At 38.8% G+C, this 21,253-nt stretch overlaps 1 protein-coding gene across 1 annotated transcript in view; it reads right to left on the reverse strand.

Annotated features, from left to right (window-relative positions):
* Nucleotides 1-21,253, reverse strand: part of ATAD2 (ATPase family AAA domain containing 2) — a 29,887-nt gene that overhangs the window by 1,041 nt on the left and 7,593 nt on the right. Inside the window, exons 6-27 of the mRNA XM_066335745.1 lie at nucleotides 20,822-20,870; nucleotides 20,372-20,482; nucleotides 19,831-19,909; nucleotides 18,753-18,845; nucleotides 17,728-17,836; nucleotides 17,384-17,499; nucleotides 16,475-16,649; nucleotides 15,919-16,007; nucleotides 15,422-15,581; nucleotides 14,060-14,150; nucleotides 13,315-13,629; nucleotides 12,266-12,371; nucleotides 10,814-10,997; nucleotides 9,102-9,287; nucleotides 7,692-7,827; nucleotides 7,347-7,543; nucleotides 5,927-6,086; nucleotides 5,440-5,562; nucleotides 5,205-5,345; nucleotides 3,691-4,041; nucleotides 2,890-3,014; nucleotides 1,107-1,235 (exon numbers count right to left, since the gene is read on the reverse strand). Coding sequence (XP_066191842.1) covers nucleotides 1,107-1,235; nucleotides 2,890-3,014; nucleotides 3,691-4,041; nucleotides 5,205-5,345; nucleotides 5,440-5,562; nucleotides 5,927-6,086; nucleotides 7,347-7,543; nucleotides 7,692-7,827; nucleotides 9,102-9,287; nucleotides 10,814-10,997; nucleotides 12,266-12,371; nucleotides 13,315-13,629; nucleotides 14,060-14,150; nucleotides 15,422-15,581; nucleotides 15,919-16,007; nucleotides 16,475-16,649; nucleotides 17,384-17,499; nucleotides 17,728-17,836; nucleotides 18,753-18,845; nucleotides 19,831-19,909; nucleotides 20,372-20,482; nucleotides 20,822-20,870 — 3,225 coding nt within the window. The remainder of the gene's footprint in view (nucleotides 1-1,106; nucleotides 1,236-2,889; nucleotides 3,015-3,690; nucleotides 4,042-5,204; nucleotides 5,346-5,439; nucleotides 5,563-5,926; nucleotides 6,087-7,346; nucleotides 7,544-7,691; nucleotides 7,828-9,101; nucleotides 9,288-10,813; nucleotides 10,998-12,265; nucleotides 12,372-13,314; nucleotides 13,630-14,059; nucleotides 14,151-15,421; nucleotides 15,582-15,918; nucleotides 16,008-16,474; nucleotides 16,650-17,383; nucleotides 17,500-17,727; nucleotides 17,837-18,752; nucleotides 18,846-19,830; nucleotides 19,910-20,371; nucleotides 20,483-20,821; nucleotides 20,871-21,253) is intronic.

The following is a 21,253-nucleotide window of genomic DNA, read 5'->3' on the forward strand; positions in this document are numbered from 1 at the left end:
TCTCTGTCTTTATACAGTAGAACTTACTCCTGGACTGACTTGTGTAATTCCTCTGAATAGGAAGTATTCTTTGGTTAAAGCTCAAAGAAGCAGAAAACAAATAAAACAAGTTCTGTCACAAAAGCTCACAAGCCCCAAGATAACAAACATGCTAAATCATGTCATTGTGATAGATAAGAGAAGGGTGCATTTTTCAGGAATGGCATCCCTGAATCCAAATAATTCTCACTGTTGTACAATCACAGCAAGAGCATCTAATCTAACTCTTTATCAGATGTGGAAAGATCAAGATGACCAGGACCCAAGAAAAGAGGCTTTCTCACTTTTTTGAGGAAGACTTACTTTTACCTATTCTTATGCATGACCACCTGGAAGACAAATGGATTCAAGGACTTTGCAGCTGAAGACTGAATATCCAGCCTATCTAAATCAACTTAACACTGGGAATGTCAGACTGGGACCATGGGTTCCTGTGGAATATTGCTGCCAAGTTCTGACAACTTGGAAATCCTCTCTTAAAGGAAGAGGCTACAGAATTTGACTCATTTCCATTAAACCTTCATAGGCAGGAAACTCCCCATATATGAAATGAAAAGACGCTTGAGCGGTTCTAGGTGAAAAGGAGTCTGGTGCAACTGAAGTCTCTTATTCTTGTTATGCCTCATACTTAAGTTTCTTTTCAGGAACGGAATGACTACTATACAAGTGTTACCATGTGTGACTGCCCGCAAGAGAAGAATGAGGAAGTGACAGACTGAGAAAAGCACCCTCCTTTCACAGCCCCCCCAGCACTGAAAAGGTTCTGGAGCAGGAGTGGTGACAGACTGAGATTAACTCCTTTGAGAGGGCTCTGGGGGGGGGGACCCATCGACTTCAAGCCTTTTCCTGCTGAAACTGCCAACAGCTAAGCCAAATGTAACAACAGTTTTACAATATGGAGAAATGTCTTCCAGACTGTAATAATCACATCTTGTAACACAGACAACTAAGCAGCAATGAGTAATACTAAATTAACATGATGTTCACAGGGCACATGTACATAAACATAACACACACACACCTGTAATAAACCTGTAGAAAGTGCTACACAACAAAAAAAAAATTACCTTCACTAATTCGTTCTTGTTACTATTTTCCCGATGTTGGTAAATGCACTGGCTAAGGACAGCATATAGTTTTTCCATGCGAAATATACTGACGTTCTCGGTTACCACGGCAATAGAATGCAACACTTGCTGAAGAAAAAAATGGAAACCAGAGTTCAGAATAGCACAAGATAAGTTGCAAACAGAAAAGGTAGGACATGGAACAGGCGTATGGCAAACTTCCCATGTAAAACTTTTTAACTGGTGCCACGTAAGTGACTGCACGCTTTTGTATGCATTCATTGAGTTCTAGGCCTATTATCAAGCAAATAAACAAAAAAACCCAAAACCCCAGAAGAAAAAAAATCAGCCAAAACAAAACCAAGCAGCTACAGTTTGGAGGTTCACCCAACTTATTGTCCGCAAGTGAATTCCAAAGAGGCTCTCTAACATAAGCAGCAAGCTCCAGGGGTACCCATTTTAAGGAAGCAAGTTTTCTAAAAGATGCATTTCATGACTGTAGCTCTGTCCTCACAGGTGAAACCTCTGTAGCGACTCTACAGTACCATCTCTGCAGTGGGCAGTACTCTAGGGCACATGCTGTTGCCACCCTGACTCTAGAGAAACCCATGTGGAGTCCCTACACAGCAGACATGAACAACAGCTTCTTCACAAGGGGAAGTGGAGGTGCAGGCATTGATCCATCTCTGCTCTTTGGTGATCACTGACAGGACCTAAAGGAATAGCATGAAGCTGTGTCAGGAGGAATTTAGGTTGGATATAAGGAACTACTTCATCCAGAGGGTGGTCGGTCATGCAGTAGAACAGGCTCCCAGGAAAAGTGGCTGCAGCACCATGCTTGACAGAGCTGAAGAAACATCTAGACAATGCTCTCCAGCACATGGCAGGACTGTTGGGGGTGCCCTGTGCAGGGCCAGGAGTAGGACTCTATCCTTCTAGGTCCCTACCAACTCAGGATATTCATCATTCTATGAACACAACTCCATGAAATTTTCTTGCTTAGGAAGCCTGTCTTAAAAAGTTAATTTCTCTCGTCTCACTTCTTATCATGGCAGGTAAACAGCAGCCCCCTCAGGTTGACCCACCTCTAGGACCTCAACCCGGCAATTTCCTGAATTCTCCTCACTGCAACACTTCCTGAAGAAGGCCAGGTCCATCTACCCTCTCCAATTCATGCTAAAGAACTTCTTTGACCCCCTGCAGGTAGGAACATTTTTGACCCTTTCTCCAACTGTATCCTAGCATAACAACTTCTCTCCTACAGGGGACTGGAAAAACCTTGTAATACTGTACTATATGAATGCAAAAGAGCAGGTATTAGAATTTTATCCAGGATGACCTTTAAGTCAACCTGCTAACTTCAAGTTAAAAGTCATCTCTGCTAAAAATCAAGGTACTCCTCCAGTTCCTAATAAATGAAAACATGCAAACAGCAAACCAAAACAACCTCCCTGTCCATCATAAAAACTGCCAAGACACTAATAACCAACAGCACTACCAGTTTGTCAGTGGGCTATTTTAAAATCTAACAAGCCCTTTTACATTAAAAATAGAAGATAATCCAGTCTCCTAAAACTTAGTTCACAAAAAGCAAGAACAGCAGTCTACACCAGATGTGGAAACAACAGTCAGTCTATTATAGGTTGAATTATTTCACCAGCTATATATCCCTCCCATACTTTATCTGAATTTGCATTGGTTAACAACTGACTTAATTTACAACTCTGTATGTAGCCAGAAAATGTCCTACTTTGGTATTAGCAAAATTAAACTTTAAACTTACTTTGAGCTCACAGTAATCCACAAACACTCTCTGTGTGCCAATTTTCACTGCTTTCCCAACACATCCTGGCTGTTTCTCTTCCACCTGAGAAGCTCTTGCACGTGTCGTACGGTGTACCCACAAATCTGGAACAACATGAATTTCTTAGTCACGATTTCTTTCTCTGGAACACAGTATGAGTGAAGGGCCCTGTACTTGGAGAAGAGAACCCCTCTGCAACAACAGAGACAACTGTTACCATTTTTCACAGATAAGTTCTTGACACTTTTACCTCCTTTCTGGCAAAAATCTCTGTCCCATGAAAACTAGAAACTTGGACACAAAAAAACCAACGAGACAAAAAGACAAGGGACAACCAGCGAAAAAAATCCTGTTGCCATTACAGCACTGCACTGTAATACTCCAAAGTAATTTAGGTTAGAAAACACATCTTACACTGCAAACACTAGGACATAGCTCTTCTATATTCCACACATGACCCTGGGTGCACACTGCTTGAAGTACAGCTTTTTAACTGACTCTTCTTACTGCTGGAGAGATCCTCATGCAATAAAAGAAAGGCCGTGATTGTTTTTCAGTTAGGTACCATTTGAAAAACAAACTGCAGAATCAGAAACAACAGCTCCAGAAATACATGAGTTTGGTTGGCATAACTTGAGGGGCAGCAGCATTATGCAAGAAACACTGTGCAATGATTTGAGAGACAACCGAGAACAGAAATCAAGAAGGCTAAAACCTGGTAGGAAGTGTAACCCTCCTCAGGAAGAAGGGTGTAAATGACCTGTTTGATCCTTCACTTACCATTTGAACCTCCATCTTCAGAAGTACCAGCTTTTTGACAATCTGGCATCTCACTCTGCTCTCTTTGGTCCAAGTGTTCTCTCTTTTTTCCAGATTTACCCACAAGGGGAACTCTCTCTCTTTCATTTTCTGTCCCATTTTTCTGTCGTTCTTGAAGTACATTTTCATGTTCTTCAATAGGAGTATCTTGAGTGGATATAAATTCAGTGCAATCTGTGTCAGACTCTTCATTACTCTCTACTTCATTTTGGTCTTCAGGAATTTTATTCTCTTTATTGAACTGAATATTCCTCCTCTTCACTGCAATACTTGAAGACATTCTTTTCCTCCTGCGTTTTCTTTTTGACTTACCTACAAAAATATACAAGCAAAAGTAATCCAAAACATCAAAACAAGAAGCATGCTCATCTTACTTGCCTGACAAGGAAAATGACAAAATGAGCTGAAGTATCACTGCCCATCTCCCCAGACACATGTCTAGAGACAAAGTTGCATTTTCATAGGGGGGGAGTCAGTGTTGCAGCTCCAGCTCCCGTGAATTACCTACTAAATTTTAAAAAATCCAGCTACAGGATTTAATTCACAAAACCACCAGCTTCAAGATGTTATGAACACAAAAGTCTTACTGTAGACAGGAAGGCTTACTGCAAAGATAATTAGGTGACTTAGTAAGTGATTTAATATATGTGAACAACAGACACACATTTGGAGATGAGCCCTCAGAATCTGTAAACTTTACAAAAGTTAGACACATTGGGAAGAGCTGAAGAGGCACATTAATTGGAGTATTTGCTGGAGAAAAAAATCCTCCATAGATATTTACACTTCATAAGCTTTCTGATTCAGTTAACCTTGTTCAATACAAACTTGTCATTTTACCTTCCAGAAGACCCCACCATTCTTTGTACTCAAGGGGTACCACACAAGGCCTGTGGGTCAAGTTAGTGGAAAAATTCCCAGATATGCCAGCAAGAGCAGGAAATGTCACATCACGTGTTTTAACTGAAAGAGGTCCAAGGCCCTTTTCCATATCCTTTTCATGAAGGAAAAGCCTCCTTCAGGTAAAACTCAAGAAACAATAATCTTTCTTGGACACGTCAATGATTTTTGCTCCCCTTTTTTAAACCCTTTCCCCTTCAATTGGAAACCACAGGAACAGAGTTTAATGTCTGAGGGCAGGGAAGGGGAAAACACTCTTGCATATAACTACAACTAGGTAAGCATTCAGAAACTGCCATCTACTAGTTTTCTGACTTTAGCAATGTAGGAGCCAATAAATATCAGCTGGGCCACCAAGGAAGGACACTGTCTTACAGTATCAACCAGCCATTGAACTTGGACTTTACAATCATACTGAATAAACACACACCTCTGGATTTATCCCATGTTTTGCAGCACATTAAAAAATTTAATGCCTCTGGCATGAAGAACCAGGCATCACAGGAACCTGTTAGGTCACAGGAACAGAGGCTTCAGCACCTTCTCCAGGAAAATCTGAGTAAAACACAACTTGCCTTGAGACCAGGGGGTACTGGCATCCACAGGTCCTGCTGGCATCTGCAGTTTTTCATTACACTTTGGGTCTGTTTTCTTACATCCAGGAGCAGAGTCCTCATTTGGCATTACACAGAAGGAAGAGGAAGCACAGTCTGAACCTTGCAATGAAGAAGAGAGCAAAGAATGGCATCTTGCATGGCTAGTTAGAAAGACTGAGACAAGTCTTGAAATCCTCAGTGTCAAAAAACATACCTCTTTGCTTACGAGACTCTTTGATTTCTTGGCAGCGTTGTTCAAAATCTTCATCCATTTCCTCCCTCACTATGGAATAGGCAGTGTCTCTCAGAACACAGGCTCTGTGCCTAAGGAGACGATCTGAAATTTTACAGTCACAGTTGAGTACTTTCCACCAGCCAATGAACCCCTTTATTTTGTTTACTTAGAAAGTTTTTTTCTTTTGTCATAGGTAGGTTCTGAAAGGTTCTCTCAGTCAATCTTTTCACCATGCCAACTGATAAGTTAATTATTAAAGCAAAAGCAGTAGTTTCCAATCAACATGTCTACCACAATTTCATGCCCAAATAAATTTATTTGATGCTGCAACACTCACAGCCTAGTCAGAAATGCTCTCTGGGGATTTTTTAAATTATCTGATCCAACACCTACTGTACACAAAATAACATTTATCAACTTGTACATCTAAGATTTCTGCAAATTAATGATAAAACCACATCCTCACCTCCAGGATCTTTAACTGGATTGTACTCTAAAGCATTGCTACAGATTAGATCAATATCTTTTAGAAAGTCTCTTGCAGTTGAGTACTGGTGCATGTCAATCTTGGACAGAACTGTGGAGAGGTCCATGGGTTGTTTAATAACAGCATTGTAATCAGGTACCTACAAAGGAGATATACGTGCTCAGAGATTTAACATAGCAGCCACCAAAAATAATTATTTTCATAAAGTCAAATAAAGGACTTCTTTAAAATCCCAATATGATACATCCAAAGATGCAGAAAGTAACTGGTTTCTTGAAAATAGAAGGGCCATTTCAGCTGCCTTTGAAGAGACAGACTACAAGAGAAAAAAATGAAGCAGGGAGGTCAGAAGAATGTGTGGGGCAGAGAAGGGAACTGGCACCCAGAGTGGGACTCTTCACTTCCTTTCAAAAAATAACAGCAAACTCCCCCATTTCTCAATAAAGTTATCTGAGATTCTTGCTGCCAAAAACAAAGAGAAAGAGGCTGCAGGAATTGCACCTTTGAAGCACCTGTCCTAGGCACCTAGAAGGAGACAGCTGACCCAGAGGTACCAAATTCTTTATTCAGACAATAGAAGGAGCCTAATGACTAGTTCAGATGAAGACATTTATGTTTGTTTAGATTATTGAGATCTAGAAATTACAAGGAAAGGATATAAGTCAGTGGACATTTGGGGAAACAGAACCTTGTGGAAATGCAAAGCCATCTCAAATCTTCAGCTTGGAAGTCTGTGCCCCAGCCTACACTTATTTAATGAATTAAACGAGAAGCATGTGGGAGGAGGAAAAAACCACACAGCCTTCATGGTTGATCTTATACCAAGGAAAGCCCCTTGAGAACAGAATCTGAAAACCTGCTGCTTCTGAAATTGCTGCTTCTACTCCTGTTCTTGCAAGAAACTATTGATAGATGATTAAAGAGCTTTAGGCTTTATTTAAAAAAACCCAGAAATATTGTTTATAATTACAGACAAAAAGAGAGAACTCTCCTTTTTAGTGCTATAATACACTTATATATCAAAGCCTTTTCACAAGCAAACTGTGTTTGCATTTGATATAATTGGATCTTGGACTAGATGACCCTTGTTGGATGACCCTCCTAACGGATATAATGGAAAGTTTTGAAGAGGTTTTAGAAGGAACACAGTGACTTCAGCAAACACTCAAATAACAGACATTTGAGTGACCCAAAGTGTCAAAAAAGTAAAAGCAAAACAAAAATTCACTTCCTGTGTCCTGGAGATTCATAATTCTGTATGAGACATACATCATATACCACACTAAAGACAAAGATAAACCTTCCTAGAAAGAACACATGAACACTGAGGAACCCACAAACACATAGAAATTGTGAATACACACAGGTATAATGGTATTGCAGATCAACACAAATTTACCTCCTCTGGGTCAACAGGCTTTGTGAATGCCCTGAAACGTCTGTCAATGACCAGTCTGTGAGTCACATCCCTTAAATAAATCCTCAGTTCACGCAAGGTATCCTCTTCCTGCTCCTCCAGTTGTTTTATTTCTTCCTCTGTCAGTTGTCGAGGCTTAGGTGGCGGAGCTACAGGCAGAACTTCCAGTGGCTGCCGAGCTTAAATTAATAGGAAAATTTTAGTCAGTTGATGGTACTCAGATACAAGCACATGAAAAATAATTGATAGGAAATTACCCCCCAAAGGAAACACTGTATTAGCTGTTAACTTACTGCTAGCAAAGTTTTGTATTTTGAATATCCTCACCTGAGTTGTTTTTTGATGGAGGAGGTTCAGCAGCTTGCTTCATAACTAAGTCCTCAAAAAACCTTTTTCTTTCAGCACAGGTAGGCCACTGGATTTTGAAAACTTCTTCACTATCATTATTAAATAAAGCTTTTATCTAAAGCAGAAGGAGAAAAGATATTTCAGATACAATATACATTTTTTATATTGTATTCCAAAAAGGTGAGTACCTTTCTAAACTAAACTGAATACTTATCATTTATAAGCTATATAAAGTCATCTTCTTGGCTTTAAAAGGCTAAATTTTCATAGCATTAATTAACTTAATTCAATTAAATCACCTGCTCTGAGGAATACTACTGTCTAGAGCTTAGGCTCCACGAAGAAAAAAAATGTGATAAACCTCTGAGAAAGAGTTGATGATCACCACTTCCAAGCCTGGTTATTTTGTATTTACCTGCCTTTCTGGTCTTTAGCTCAAATCCTCATGGCAGCTATAGGAGGGAACAGGCAAGGTTCAACATTCAAGTGCCAGCTTTTTGTTAAGGTTAAGGCTTTTAAAATTTTGTTTTTAATTAATTTAAATGAAGTGTCTAAAGTTGCATATTTACAGGTTGTACTCTGTTTTTCCATCTCTATTAAAGGGTATGCAAGTAATTTCATTCCTTATTTTGGAAAGCATTTATTTGGAAAGCACAAAAACTTTTGCTACCAAAGCAAAATAATTAGAGCATCATATTAATATTTTGAACACCTTCCTTTAACACTTTGATGTTGTTTCTGAAATCCCAGTGCAGCTTGAGAGGAGGGGTATACTTGTACTACCACAAATGTCTAGAAAGCTCAGTAGGTAGTCTAACTGATTTTTTTTAAGGAATACAACTAAAAATTGATTTCCAGGTTACTTAAATGGAAGTTGGACTTCATCTTTCCAGTCTGTCAAGTTTTCACCTACCAGATGTAAAAAGAAACTGAAATAATAACAAAATTATTTAAATTTGAAATTATATTCCATCAGTAACAGTGTAACCACTGTACTTTTTCAGTAAAAATATCCTTCACTTTTCAGTAAAACAATCTTATTCCTATCTCAAGCAGTGTATTCTTCACTAAGCACACACCTCACCATCTTGCAGTCACCAAAGATTGCCTGAAGCAAATTTGTACATCTGTCTAACAAGCATCAGTGTGTGAGAAGGGTGAAAGAGTTGGGTTGAAGTCAATCCTGTTACTCAGAAAACACTTTAGACAAATGCTTAGACAAAACAGCATTGTTTTGTCTAAGCAAATTTTTAAAAGACTTTAAGAGGGCTTAGGTGCCTAAATATTAACAGTATGAATTCACTTTAGAGTGGCATAGCATTACCATGCTTCAAGGAGTTATAAACTAACAAGCAAAAAAGGAAGAGTAAAGAAAGTATTGATAAACACCTCTTCTGGGAGATCTCCATGTTTCACATCAGTTGTTGCAAGGAGCAGAACCGGAGCAAATGTTGGGATGTTCAGCAGTAGTGTTGTAAAAACAGCTCTCACTGTAGGTCCAACAGTCTCCCACCACAAAGGGATTTGTGGGACATAAACGATACTTGGTGCTGTTCTTTGAGCTTCTCGCATCAACTGGCAAAATGAAAGCTCAGATAAGAAAACTACATCCTGTAGAACAGGATACTAAATAACTACACATCAAACTATCTTATGAAATAGGAGTACATGAAGCTAAAACATCAAGACAAACCAATAAATTAACTACTCCTTAACAATAAGGTAAAATTTTCACTTTGAGTCAAACACAGACATAGTTACACAGACAGAAACCATCTTGAATCTCTGCCCAGTTTCAAAACTGCTAGGTGTAAGAGAACTCCTAAAGAGCCTCAGCACTCAGCCCGTCTGGTGATGTGCCTGAAAAAACAAGACTAGCCCTTCATCAAAATGTATAAGTCTGAAAAAATTGCCACACAACTGTGAGTATACAAATTTCAGTTCAGAGTAGGCACATACCCAACACAGACTCTACAGCATAGACTCAACAAACCAAAGACCTATGTGAGAAGCCTGCTTACAATGCATAATTTCAAGCACATTTTGTAACAGGTGACCATTTTTTTGTGTGCCTGAGGAGATAAATGATAACTTCTTACTACCAAAGGATCCATCAGACCAGATGATATGCTTTGGAAGAGCACAAGCCACTGCTTACAGATGGCATCCCAATCACAGAAGACAAAATGCATCTACTGCCAGAGGGAAGTGACAAACTTCTCTGTGTGCCCTCTCAGATTAACAATATTCAGAGAGTTCCTGTTAAAAGGTGGGAAGCACACATGGTATACCCAGGCAGTCACTCCATAGGGTAGTTACGTACCACAGATGCAACCATCACATACCAAAAGGAAAACTGCTCCTCCTGTGTGACAAGTAAGCCATGGAATGTGTCTGTCCTGACTCCTACAGCTCTCCAGTGCTGCTACTAAAGGTCAAAATATTTTAATACAACAATGCCAAACAACATGTATTCCCTGCTTAAAACTAAAAATGAAGGGAAACAGCACTAAATCTGGTTATATTTAATTTTCCTAGAGATGGAAAGCACACCAGTGTAACAATCTAAGTGTTCTATGAATTTTAATTCCTTTACTGCATGTACTGCAGTGCTGCAAGCTGTAGAGGTAAAAAAAGAAACTCTTTCCCCCGAAACCTTGAGTGTCCTACAAATTAAAAAAAAAAAAAAAAAAAAAAAAAAAAAAAAAAAAAAAGGTATTCAGAAAGTGCATTATGCCTTCAGGCTGATGCAGAGCCATCTACTGAGAGCACACAGAGAAGGCTTAAGAAGCAATGAAAACTTCCTGGATCCAACCCAGACCGGCAGGATTTTTTGCCACAGAGAGCGCTTTATTAGCAGCACCTCCCACCTTCCTAAGCTGTTAGCAACACCCTCACCACTTGGTTTCAAAAGGAAAACATGGCTATGTACAATATTCTTATACAGTATCATTACATCTAGAAAAAAAGTGGATTTCTAGACAGACATAAACATAACAGCATATTCCAACCAGGCCTCTCCATTAACAACGAATTGTGCTTATTTCACAAGTTTATGTACAGTTTATGAGTCCTACCAAATTAATGAGAAAAAAAGATACCTGTGCACATGTTTCTTCTGGGGATGTGACGCTCACAAACAAAGCAGGTAGGTCTAGTGTATACACAGGAAACTTCTCCAGGGCATGGATTACTGCAGGTGCCAGATGAAAAGCCTGTCCACACCCTGGATCTTCAACTAATAAGAACCGTGGCCTGAAAGATGTTGGCTGGCAACGAGGATTTCTACAACAGTAGGAAGAAAACAAGTTTAAAAACAAGTGATCAATAGGCACACACATGTTGAAGTTTTTTTCCTATATGCCTTTTTTTTGTATATACAGTCCATGTTCCACCAAATAATCAGCTGGTCTGTGATCAGGAAGACTATCAAAGCCTATTTTCCCAAAAACTTGTACCATGCCTCCACTAAGAAATCCTGCCAGTCCCCAGCATGTCTGACATTCCTTTAGCCGGGTTAAGTAAGAGCTCTTAAATCCTTCAGGGAAGCTGTCCAGCCAAATACACACACACAGCTGATCAGTGACCTGATAGGGGGCAGAACATCAACTCTTTCTTTTCTGAGCACAAACCAGTCTGGGTCTCTTCACTCCATGTAGGCAACCATTTTCAATGGGTCTTGACTTTAAGTAACTGAGATCTCTACACCTGCCAAGTTTAGCTAAAATTTGGCTGTAGCGCCTGGATATGGCGGTAAGGAAGAAGCAAACCAACATTTCTAGGAAAAAAATTAACATAGGCACTGAAACACATTAGCTGTACCTGAAGAAGCACACAATTGGATTTGCTAAATTACTTCTATGGTTCCCTCTTGGAATTGTCTATTACCTTCCTAATCATCTTGTTTTATGAGCATGAAACACACGTGTGTTTTTCTACCTGAAGACTGTTGTAGCTTTACTTGCTGAAGTCAAAGATCATAGAGACCAAGCTCAGCCAGTCACATTTGACAGCAATAGAAAGGGAGAAGAATAACCGACACAAAAGTGACAACAATAATCTACTACTTCAGCTGTTGATTTATACAACTTCCACAATAAAACATCAAAATATTAACAAACTATAGGTTAAAGATACAAAATGCAGACACTGTTTTTCTCACAGTGTTTTAACAAGTCATTTTTCAATTTTATTTCTGATTTAACAATCTTGGAAGGCAGAAGGGCAAAAGATAGCTACACAAATCCTTAGGGTTTTTTAAGCTAAAAGGGCAGACAGCACATTTTTGGTCTTGAACCTTTGGATTAAATAAGCATGTTCTAATAATCTGTGGACCACTCTGAAGTCGATAAATAGGGCTGGGCCAGTCAGTTTGATGGGCCAGGGCAGTGTATTCAATTAGAACATTAGTACCCAGTTGGATCTTTACATTTACTTTTGGCAAATATTGACCAACGCCCACACACCCATCACTCCATCCAGGCACCTCTCACAACAAAAGTTTACAGACCTGGCCATCTTAAAAATGTAAACATAAAGGGAACAAATGAGACCTGTTTAAAGTGAGGAATTCTGCTTTTTCATGATCAGGCATCTTATGAGATGGATTCTCTTCAAAGATTGATGGTGATTCCTCTTCACTGTCAATCACATCATTTCCTAAAATAGGATTTAAAGATGAGAACTTTGTTGACTTTCCTGAATAGTTCAAATCTCACTCTTGCATTAATACATCTTTGAAATCAGTGCAGGAAACCATTCTCTTGTATTTCATATGAAGACAAATGATGAATGCTGTTTTCTGAAGGGCTCATTCTACCACAAATGTAAGGAGATTGCAGTGTCTCGACAAGGCTGTCCTATGTTCCACAATTTGCATCAGGTTTCTCTGTTGACAAAAACTTGGGGGGTTGGTTTTTTCCCCCTTGAAATAAATTTAATTAGGAACAACGTCTCTACTTCATAGACACCCGAAAAACCCAATGAGACCACTGCTTTTTGGAACAGGTTCTCCCACCAGATGCGAGGGAATTAAGTGCGTGTAATAACCACAGACTTCCATTTTTCCAGAACTAGTCAGAGCATAAAGACTCACAACTTCTAAATAAGGCTCCTCAAAGATCATGAAAGGAGGAGATAATGGGAGGTGGACAACAGAGAAGGGGCACAATTATCCGTCTCCCAGCCCCAATGCTTTCATTGTGTTGGTGGGTCTCTGCTTCTGTTTCATCAATGCAAACAATCCCAGCTCTACAGGGAAAACACTCTCCAGAGATTAGCCCAGTAACTAACTATTCACAGACCTCCATTAATCAAGAGAGGGTGTATCAATATCAATTTGTTCTCACCAACTGACACGCTAAACCTGACCAAGGCTGATGTAGCCAGGAGCATGAGCTCACCTATGCTATGGAAGCCAAGTCCTAAAGTACAATTACTAAACAAGTGAACATTGCAAGTCACTCACAGCTCCCATCCAGCACTCTGCACATCCAGGTTATGAAACTGAACTGTCATTATGGCTGAGAGGTTTAGGTGTATTATTGCACGCATCAGAAGCTTTTGCTTTGGGAGAACTTTAAATGAGCAGATGTTGTTATACCTTGCTGTTGGTCCTTCTTCAGTGCAAGCTCTGCATGGGGAAATACTCTCTGTAAGGCTTGTAAAATTCTCTCCAATGCGTTTTCTAACAGTGGTTTTAAAATAGGTGATAGTGCTCGGCCAGGTGAAACCACAGCCCTCTGTGAAGCTGGAACAGTCTTCTGCATGGCCATGACAAAATCCTTTGCTGTTATTTTAATTGAAGCGACGTCTAACTGCAGTTTCTCACTCCTTTCATAGATCTGAGGATAGCGGCGGCGCAAAGCACACAGTGCAGCCTCAGCACATAAGGCTTTAATATCAGCACCACAGTATCCTAATAAACAAAACAAGAATCAAATGTTTTGTCAGGCTTAGACAACACCGAAGTCAAGACCAAGATTTCTAAAGTGCAACAATGAAACACTTTGCATGCAGCCAAAAATTAACAGGGTAAGAGATGATCTAAAGAATTACTGCACTGCAGAGAAGTTTTGACATGTGCCTCAGAGCCCGATATCTCGCACTAAGGAAGCAGCCCCCTAAGTCAAAGCTTTAGTCCTGGGAAAGACTGCCTAAACTCATTCAGTGTTCTGAAAAAAAAAAAAACTGAAAGCAGCATCTGTCTTGGTTTGCTCCCAAGAGATGCCAGATGTGTCACTGCTTCACTCTACAGCAGGGCACAGCAGCTCAAGTACTGCCTGGAACAAGCTCCAGTTCCCCATGACTCAAGCTGTGCAGTAAACCTACAGTGTTTTCAAACTCACCAACACATTTTTCAGCCAGCTCTTCAAGAAACTTGTCCAATGGCTTCAGGGTCCAATCTCGTGTGTGAATTTTGAAAATTTCTTTTCTTGCCTGAAAACAAAACACTTGCATTTTAGTTTACCCTAAATTTTCTCCTAAAACAAACAATACAAAACCCCCAAAACCCTCACACTAATACAAATACTTTTCTTATCTGCTAAACTCTGAAGTATTTTAAGGGTCAGTTAATATGCTCTGCTTTTTCAAGCAGGAAATTTCCAAGTTCTACATCTGTTACTTTAAACACTTGCTGGGGGCTGCAATGAAGTAAAAGGCATTTACATCTTCCATAAAAAGTGAGTTTTCACAAGTGTGAGATCCAGAAGAAAACATGGTAGTAAAAACCCCTAAACTTAACTGTAAACAGATTTTTAGAGAGAATTCTCTCAAATTCAGCAAAATTTCATGGTGGCAGCCCCATTAGTTCATCAAATTTGCTCTTCTGACAGCTCATGCAAGAAAAACAGCCCTAGCACTCCATTCCCAGTTGTTACTGTTACCACAATGCAGAACAATAATTACGACTCAAATTACTGTCACTCATCCAGAAAATGTCAAATGCTGCCTATCCCCATCTCTGATCTTAGCAGGACTCTCATTGAAGCATTTCATGGTACAGATTAATTATGGTAGATTTTTAAAATTCTTCCACAGTGGTGAAGTGTATATTGGATCTGTTTTATGGCACCTCCTCTCGGTCCTGAGAGCAGATGAAAATGAGAGAAAAATGTCTGTGTTAAATGCACTGTTTAGTGCACTTCCACCAGCATTCACTTCAGCACTTTTTCCAAAACGTGCTAAGAAAAAGAACTATCAGTGATAACACTGCATTCCAGTTTTGCTTGCTACCCCCCTACACAACATTTTTTTCCATTGTCTATTGTCACTGGACTAGAAGCTTCCCTAGCTCTGCACCTGTGCAGTGACTTCACATTTTTGTCCAAGTCACCAAAAAGGAATTCTTTCCTGGATACCATTTCTTTCAATTTCAGAATGCTACAGCAGTACTTCTTAACTAATTCATAAAGAAATTTTTAAACATTTTGGTGAGTAGCAGCATCCCATTTTCTTCACTGGGTGCAGAGAACCCAAAACTAATAATTAGAAGACTAACTACCTATTACAACCATCTTAATGATACATATTCAGTGCCAGGTCTGCCCTCCACAGTACAGCACAGTCTCTCTGGAGAGCCCTCTTTTGTCCAAGTAGTACAATACTGAGGAGACTTTTACTGCTCCACAGTCCTGCTGTGTTGCAGGGGCTTGTTACAAAGACAGACTCTGCCACATTAAGCACTGAGGCTGCGTTGAAGTTCTGACCTCTTTGTTTGGCAAGCCGAAGAGAAACTCTCGATCAAAGCGTCCCGGTCTTCGTAAAGCAGGATCTATAGAATCCAGCCTGTTGGTGGCTCCAATTACCACAACCTCTCCTCTGCTGTCTAAGCCATCCATAAGTGCCAGAAGTGTTGATACAACAGAGCTAAGAGAAGAATATGGTTTTTACTCAGCAGTTAATTTTCTTCAGTTCCACACCATCACCAATGCCCACTCAGAAAGGACAAGCTCTTAATGATATAATATTGACTAGAAAAAGACAAGTCATTTTAGACATAAAATAGATAAGGTAACATGGATGTGCTGTTATCAAGTTTAGTGAATTGCTTTAAATTACTATTTAAAGATTATCTGAAATTAGGCAGTATTGAATTACAGGTGGTTTTCAGGATAAATGAATATGTCACGTCAAATTAAATAGGCTGTGGTCTTCTTTTCACAAAGAACAAGCAGCTTCTATGTTGATACAAAACATGCCATACCTATGAACTTGGTCTTGTTTACTGGACCGTACAGGAGCAAGACCATCGATCTCATCAAAGAAAATAATTGAAGGTCGCATCTGGTAGGCCTACAGTGAAAACACAGGAATGTTGACATCAGGAAAACAGCACCATTTGAGGAGAAATTACAGCTATTTGGCAACCACCAAGGATAGAGCTGGGACTTAATTCAGTTACAGATTCTAGGAACAACCTTTGTTACCAGTTTCAAAATAACCATACTTTCAGCCTGCATTTGTTTCCCTCTGATCAAAAGTCACCACTTCTTGAAACCTTTTTTGCAGCTGTTTGGATTTTTCTTTCCTGAGGCAAGGAGCTGTGGGTGTGTGTTGCTTTGTGAGGTGCTTTTGACTGCTTTACTAATTTTCCCTAATGCATCTCCAGACTTCAAGCCTCTAAAAATGTTACTGAAAAAGGAAACACTGACAATTCCACTTCAACGGAGGGAGTTGACAAAAACAAAGAAAAATAATTGTATTTGACCACAGAAAGTTAGTTACAACTCATCCAGAACATAATGCACATTTCACCATACCTGATCAAATAACAAACGGAGCTGTCGCTCCGATTCCCCGACCCATTTACTCAGGCAGTCAGCACCTTTTCTCATGAAAAAGGCTACTCTCCTGTCACCTTGGCTACATTCATTAGCAAGTGCACGAGCTACCAATGTCTTTCCAGTCCCTGGTGGGCCATAGAATAGACAGCCTCTGCAATAAAAAAAAAAAAAAAAAAAAAATTCAGGTAAGAAAAGTATCACAGAAAAGTACCTGTTACCAACCTCATCCCTGATGCACACAACTGCTTTCTACTAAAAAGAGCTCTCTTCATTGTTTGTTATACTTTTAAAGTTACTGAAACGAAATATTTCAAAGTCCTATTTCAATATACTATGACTCAATGTTGATGGCCCAGAATATATAAATCTAACAATTAAATCTCTAGTAATTTCATTGCATAACACAGAACCCATTCAGCTGTGTAAAAAATGGACAGATGCATTTTTAGCCCAAGCACACCCAGCACCACAAGGTTCTAGTTACAAGGCCAATCTTGTAATACTGTAAAGGTGACACTGGAACTCCAGAAAAAAGAGTTGTTGGAACAGCATCAACAACTAGACTTCCACAAAACAAACTGCAATTGACTACCACTGACATTCTGATCAAGTCCACTTGCATGTCAAACTCAAAACCATTCCAACTTTCCCTTTCTGAAGGTAAGACACTTTTAAAACATAGTCTTCCCACACTGCAAATCTTTGAACCTACATGTATACTGGATTCTACCAATTTTTTTAAAAATTACTTTTTTTCTGCTGCTAAAAAGGACCCCAAAAGCATCAACACTTTAAATTCTGAAGCATGGAAACATAATACTTCAGTTGAATATTTTCCTGAAAATAAGTGAATTAGAATTTACAGTTTTAAATGGCATCCCTTACCTTGGAGGTTGAATTTTGAACCTTTCAAAGACTTCTGGATAAAGCAATGGAAAAACAATCATCTCTTTTAAAGCTGAAATGTGGTCAGCAAGACCACCAACACCATCAAATCGTACCTAAAGATGAAGACAACAGAACACATTTTAGATGTTAAAGCTGCAACTTCAAAAGAGTTCCATCAGAAATTAGACGTCAGCACAAAGGAAACATTCATGCCAATTTTCAGATTGATTGAAATAAAACTGTAAGCCAAGGCAGTTATAGACAGCACATTACAGAATGAAATATTGTATTTCATAATTACTGAAAATGTCTCGCTGACACAATGACGTAATTATACTTACTGAACAATCTATTTGCACTGGATCAACATCAGCCAGACGCGCTCCAATTTTCATGCGATCTTTGTGGACTCCCTTTAAGTCACTTTTGCGAAAGTTGACAGGAGGAGAACTGATTTGAATTAAGGAGAAAACAAAGGTGCTTTGTAACTTACATGTGGATTTTTGATTTTCTAACAATAACAAGTGAATGCAGATGATCTTATGAGTGTAAACTTCCTGAATTGTTAAATATTCACTCCTGCTGTTTTATATTTAATGTCTGTGAGTAAAGAAGGGAAATTGGTCACTACAGATATTAAACTGAGTTAATTATTTTAACAACTCTTAGCACTTATAAATATCCATGCCAGGCAACAAAGCATATGTGGGAATACAAGCTTAGAACAGGTTACTCCTTACGAGCAGACCATGGACTGACAATTTTTTGTGTGAGGAAAACTGCCCCTCCTGACCTCCAAACACACTAATACTTTTTCAAATACTTTTACCTTCAATACTGAAAACGTTACAGCCTAAGATGGTACTTATTCCCCTTGGTTTTAACATTATAAAGGCTGCCTATCACTGCCAGTCCTCCCTAAGGGCCCTGGAACCGGTGTGCCAGTAGACTACTCTGAAAGACATCTGAGACATCAGGCTGAAAACACATTTGTTAGATTGTTACTAAAATAGTTTTTCTGGAGCACTTGTTAAGAAACCAAATCTTCGTAATTTCCTCTATTTGTAATGGCCTCTGTAATAGTGGCTTTCTCTCTGAATCAGCTACTGTAAAGCAAAGGAGCAGCAGACTTTTACTTTAAGAAATTTCATTGAAATGTTGCTACCCCCATTGCCCCCTAGAAACCAAACTGCTTATTAAAATAAATTCTAAAAATCCAGTTGTAGAGATTCCAGTTACAGTTGTACCAACAGATCTGACTGCCAGGATTTAGAAAATGAACAAGAGGAAGATGGTAACTTCACAGTCAGGAAGATGTAAAGTCCTCCCAAGCAGTCTCCCTCCCCTGTTCTCCAATTGCATTAACCTTCTTAAATTTCTGTTCTTCCTCTGCCTCTCAAAATCCTCTTCATCATCAGATGAGGAAGAGGAATCACTGCTGGGGACTGCATGTCTCTGTCTGCAAACATTCAAACAAACAATTAAAAAATTAAACACGAAGTAATATCAAAATTTAAGTGAACACTATCTCAGTTTACTTTGAGATCTAGTAAACTTCCATATTATTGTACTCGTTATGAATCTAATTTCAGACTACATTATGTGATTTTTCTCATGACAGCAAAATTTGATTTTTATTAAGAAGGGAAAAAGTTTAACCAGTGTACATAGAAATTTCTTAACCAAGTTAATCCTCTTTTTGTCCACTTGCTCTCACCCACAAATTAGGTTTCACTTAGCATTATGTAGCTCCTCTGTGAAACATCAATCCTCTAATTTCAAAATCTGATTTCAAAACTCCCTCCTTCCATAACTGCCTGCTTTCAAGGACACTAAATAAAGTACTCCTATTTAGCTAGGAATGGCATTTAACACTTGCAGGATGCTAAACATATTTGTCATTACTACTGCAATTTGTAATTTAGAATTTCCTTTAGCATTTTTCTTGCTTTAAGTACAGTTTCATACAGAAACTTGAACAGATTTCAAAGAGAAACCAGAATCAGTACCTGAGTCTGAGTGATTAAAAAAAAAAATCATTAAAACTTCCATACTCTTAACTAAATGGTTTTTAAGAAAATTATTTAAGAAAATAACTTGCATGCTTCAAGAAAAAACAGTCTTAGATTTCCAGAGGGACAGTTTGACTTCAATTCCAGAAAATAATTCAGTTATACAATCTCATATAAACCACATATACATACACATATAAAACACATATACACACAAACCACAAAACCTGCATTTTCTAATAAAATTTAATTGCCGGTAAAAAGGATGGGCTTCCCCCTAATATTTGCTTTCGTTATACCCTCAGACTACAACAGCAATAACCATACTGTGAATAGCTAATTACCATGAGTCCAAAAACCCCTTGAAATCAGTATTCAGTCATGTGACTAACAGCACTATTGAGAAAGAACTACCATTAACCAAACTCATACCTGTTAGTTCCCTTGCATGAATCTCTCTGTCTGACAGGTGAAGGCCTGTCTGAAAAATACATCTTACGTTGCCTTGGTTCTATTGAAAGCAAAAAAAATTGGAATAATGTTACAAACAAGTTTAAGAGAAAGCAGGATACTAAAAGAGGCAGAGAATGGGACGTGTATCACCCATCTCTAAGTTCCAGGGAAGTTTCAAAGGTGGGCAGGAAGTTTTCTAAAATCAGTGCACAATAAAAGCAAAAACATACACACTTGAATTTTAAGAACTGAAAACCACAAGAGTAAGGTCATCAAGCCTATTTAATTACTATTGTTTCAAGGATCCATAGGTAGTATTTTTCTTTAAAAACAACAATAAGGATGCCAAAAAGCAAAAAATAGAATGTGCACAGGATATATGCATTTAACAAAACTGCAGGTAAGATATTTAAATAGAAGTTGAGTGTGTGCACATATTTTCATTCTTAAAAAACCCCATAATACTCACACTCCCCATGCAAGAAATTAGCTTTTAAGAGAAGTTGTGCTTATAACCTACTTTGCAATGGAGCTTGATAGCGCTCAACAGTTTTCCTCTGCCGAAAGGAGTAACGCTTTTGAGTGTCCTCACCATCATCTTCTTTGGCTTCACTTTCTTCTGAGGAACCCTCTGTGCATCAACATTACATTGCACCCTTTAAGTATTGTTGCAAGTTACATTAAATTCAAAATGCACTACATCACACGTATTCCCACCAGTCCACAACCTTTTCTGATGTAAGTGCTTTGGACAAACAACAGCTTCTCTTTTCCTCTGAAAACCTATTCTGAGCTCACTACAGTACAGCCCTGGTCTGTGACTGTGGCTTGTAATGTCAGTACCAGCAGATTTTTTTTTTAATAGATGAAAAGTACTCAGTAAGTTCATCCCATATCAATTACTCAAGACAAAGCTTTTGGCTAGCGCAGAGTCAAGAAAACTTAGCACAGACTTATCCAACAATGCTACCTTGATTATCAGCTATTTCTTCATCAGTCCTTTCCATATCGAGGCTTTCCTTGGAAAAAAAAATAAAGGAACATGAAAGACCAGTCACAAATAAGCAGAAAACCTGTGGGCATATTTGGTGCCTATCGTTAGTGAAGTATCGTTATCAAGGCACTCCATATACAGAGATTTAATTACTGTATAGCAGGAGAGAACAGGAACATCATTCTGGAACCCAGGATTAGTAAGATTAATAACAAGGGTTTCCACTCTAAGACAGGAATGCAGATCCAAACAAAAAAAAATAATCTATGGAAGCAGGCTATAACAACTTTTAAAAAGCTAAGTGACTGTCATTCAAAAGGACAGTGGACTAAAACAGAGGAAATATGACTGCTGTCTATCATTTTAACATGAGTTCCTCTTGGAGAAGGGAAATAATTTCCCTATGTG

The sequence above is a fragment of the Sylvia atricapilla genome, chromosome 1 (genome assembly GCF_009819655.1).
Source record: "Sylvia atricapilla isolate bSylAtr1 chromosome 1, bSylAtr1.pri, whole genome shotgun sequence".
Classification (NCBI taxonomy): domain Eukaryota; kingdom Metazoa; phylum Chordata; class Aves; order Passeriformes; family Sylviidae; genus Sylvia; species Sylvia atricapilla.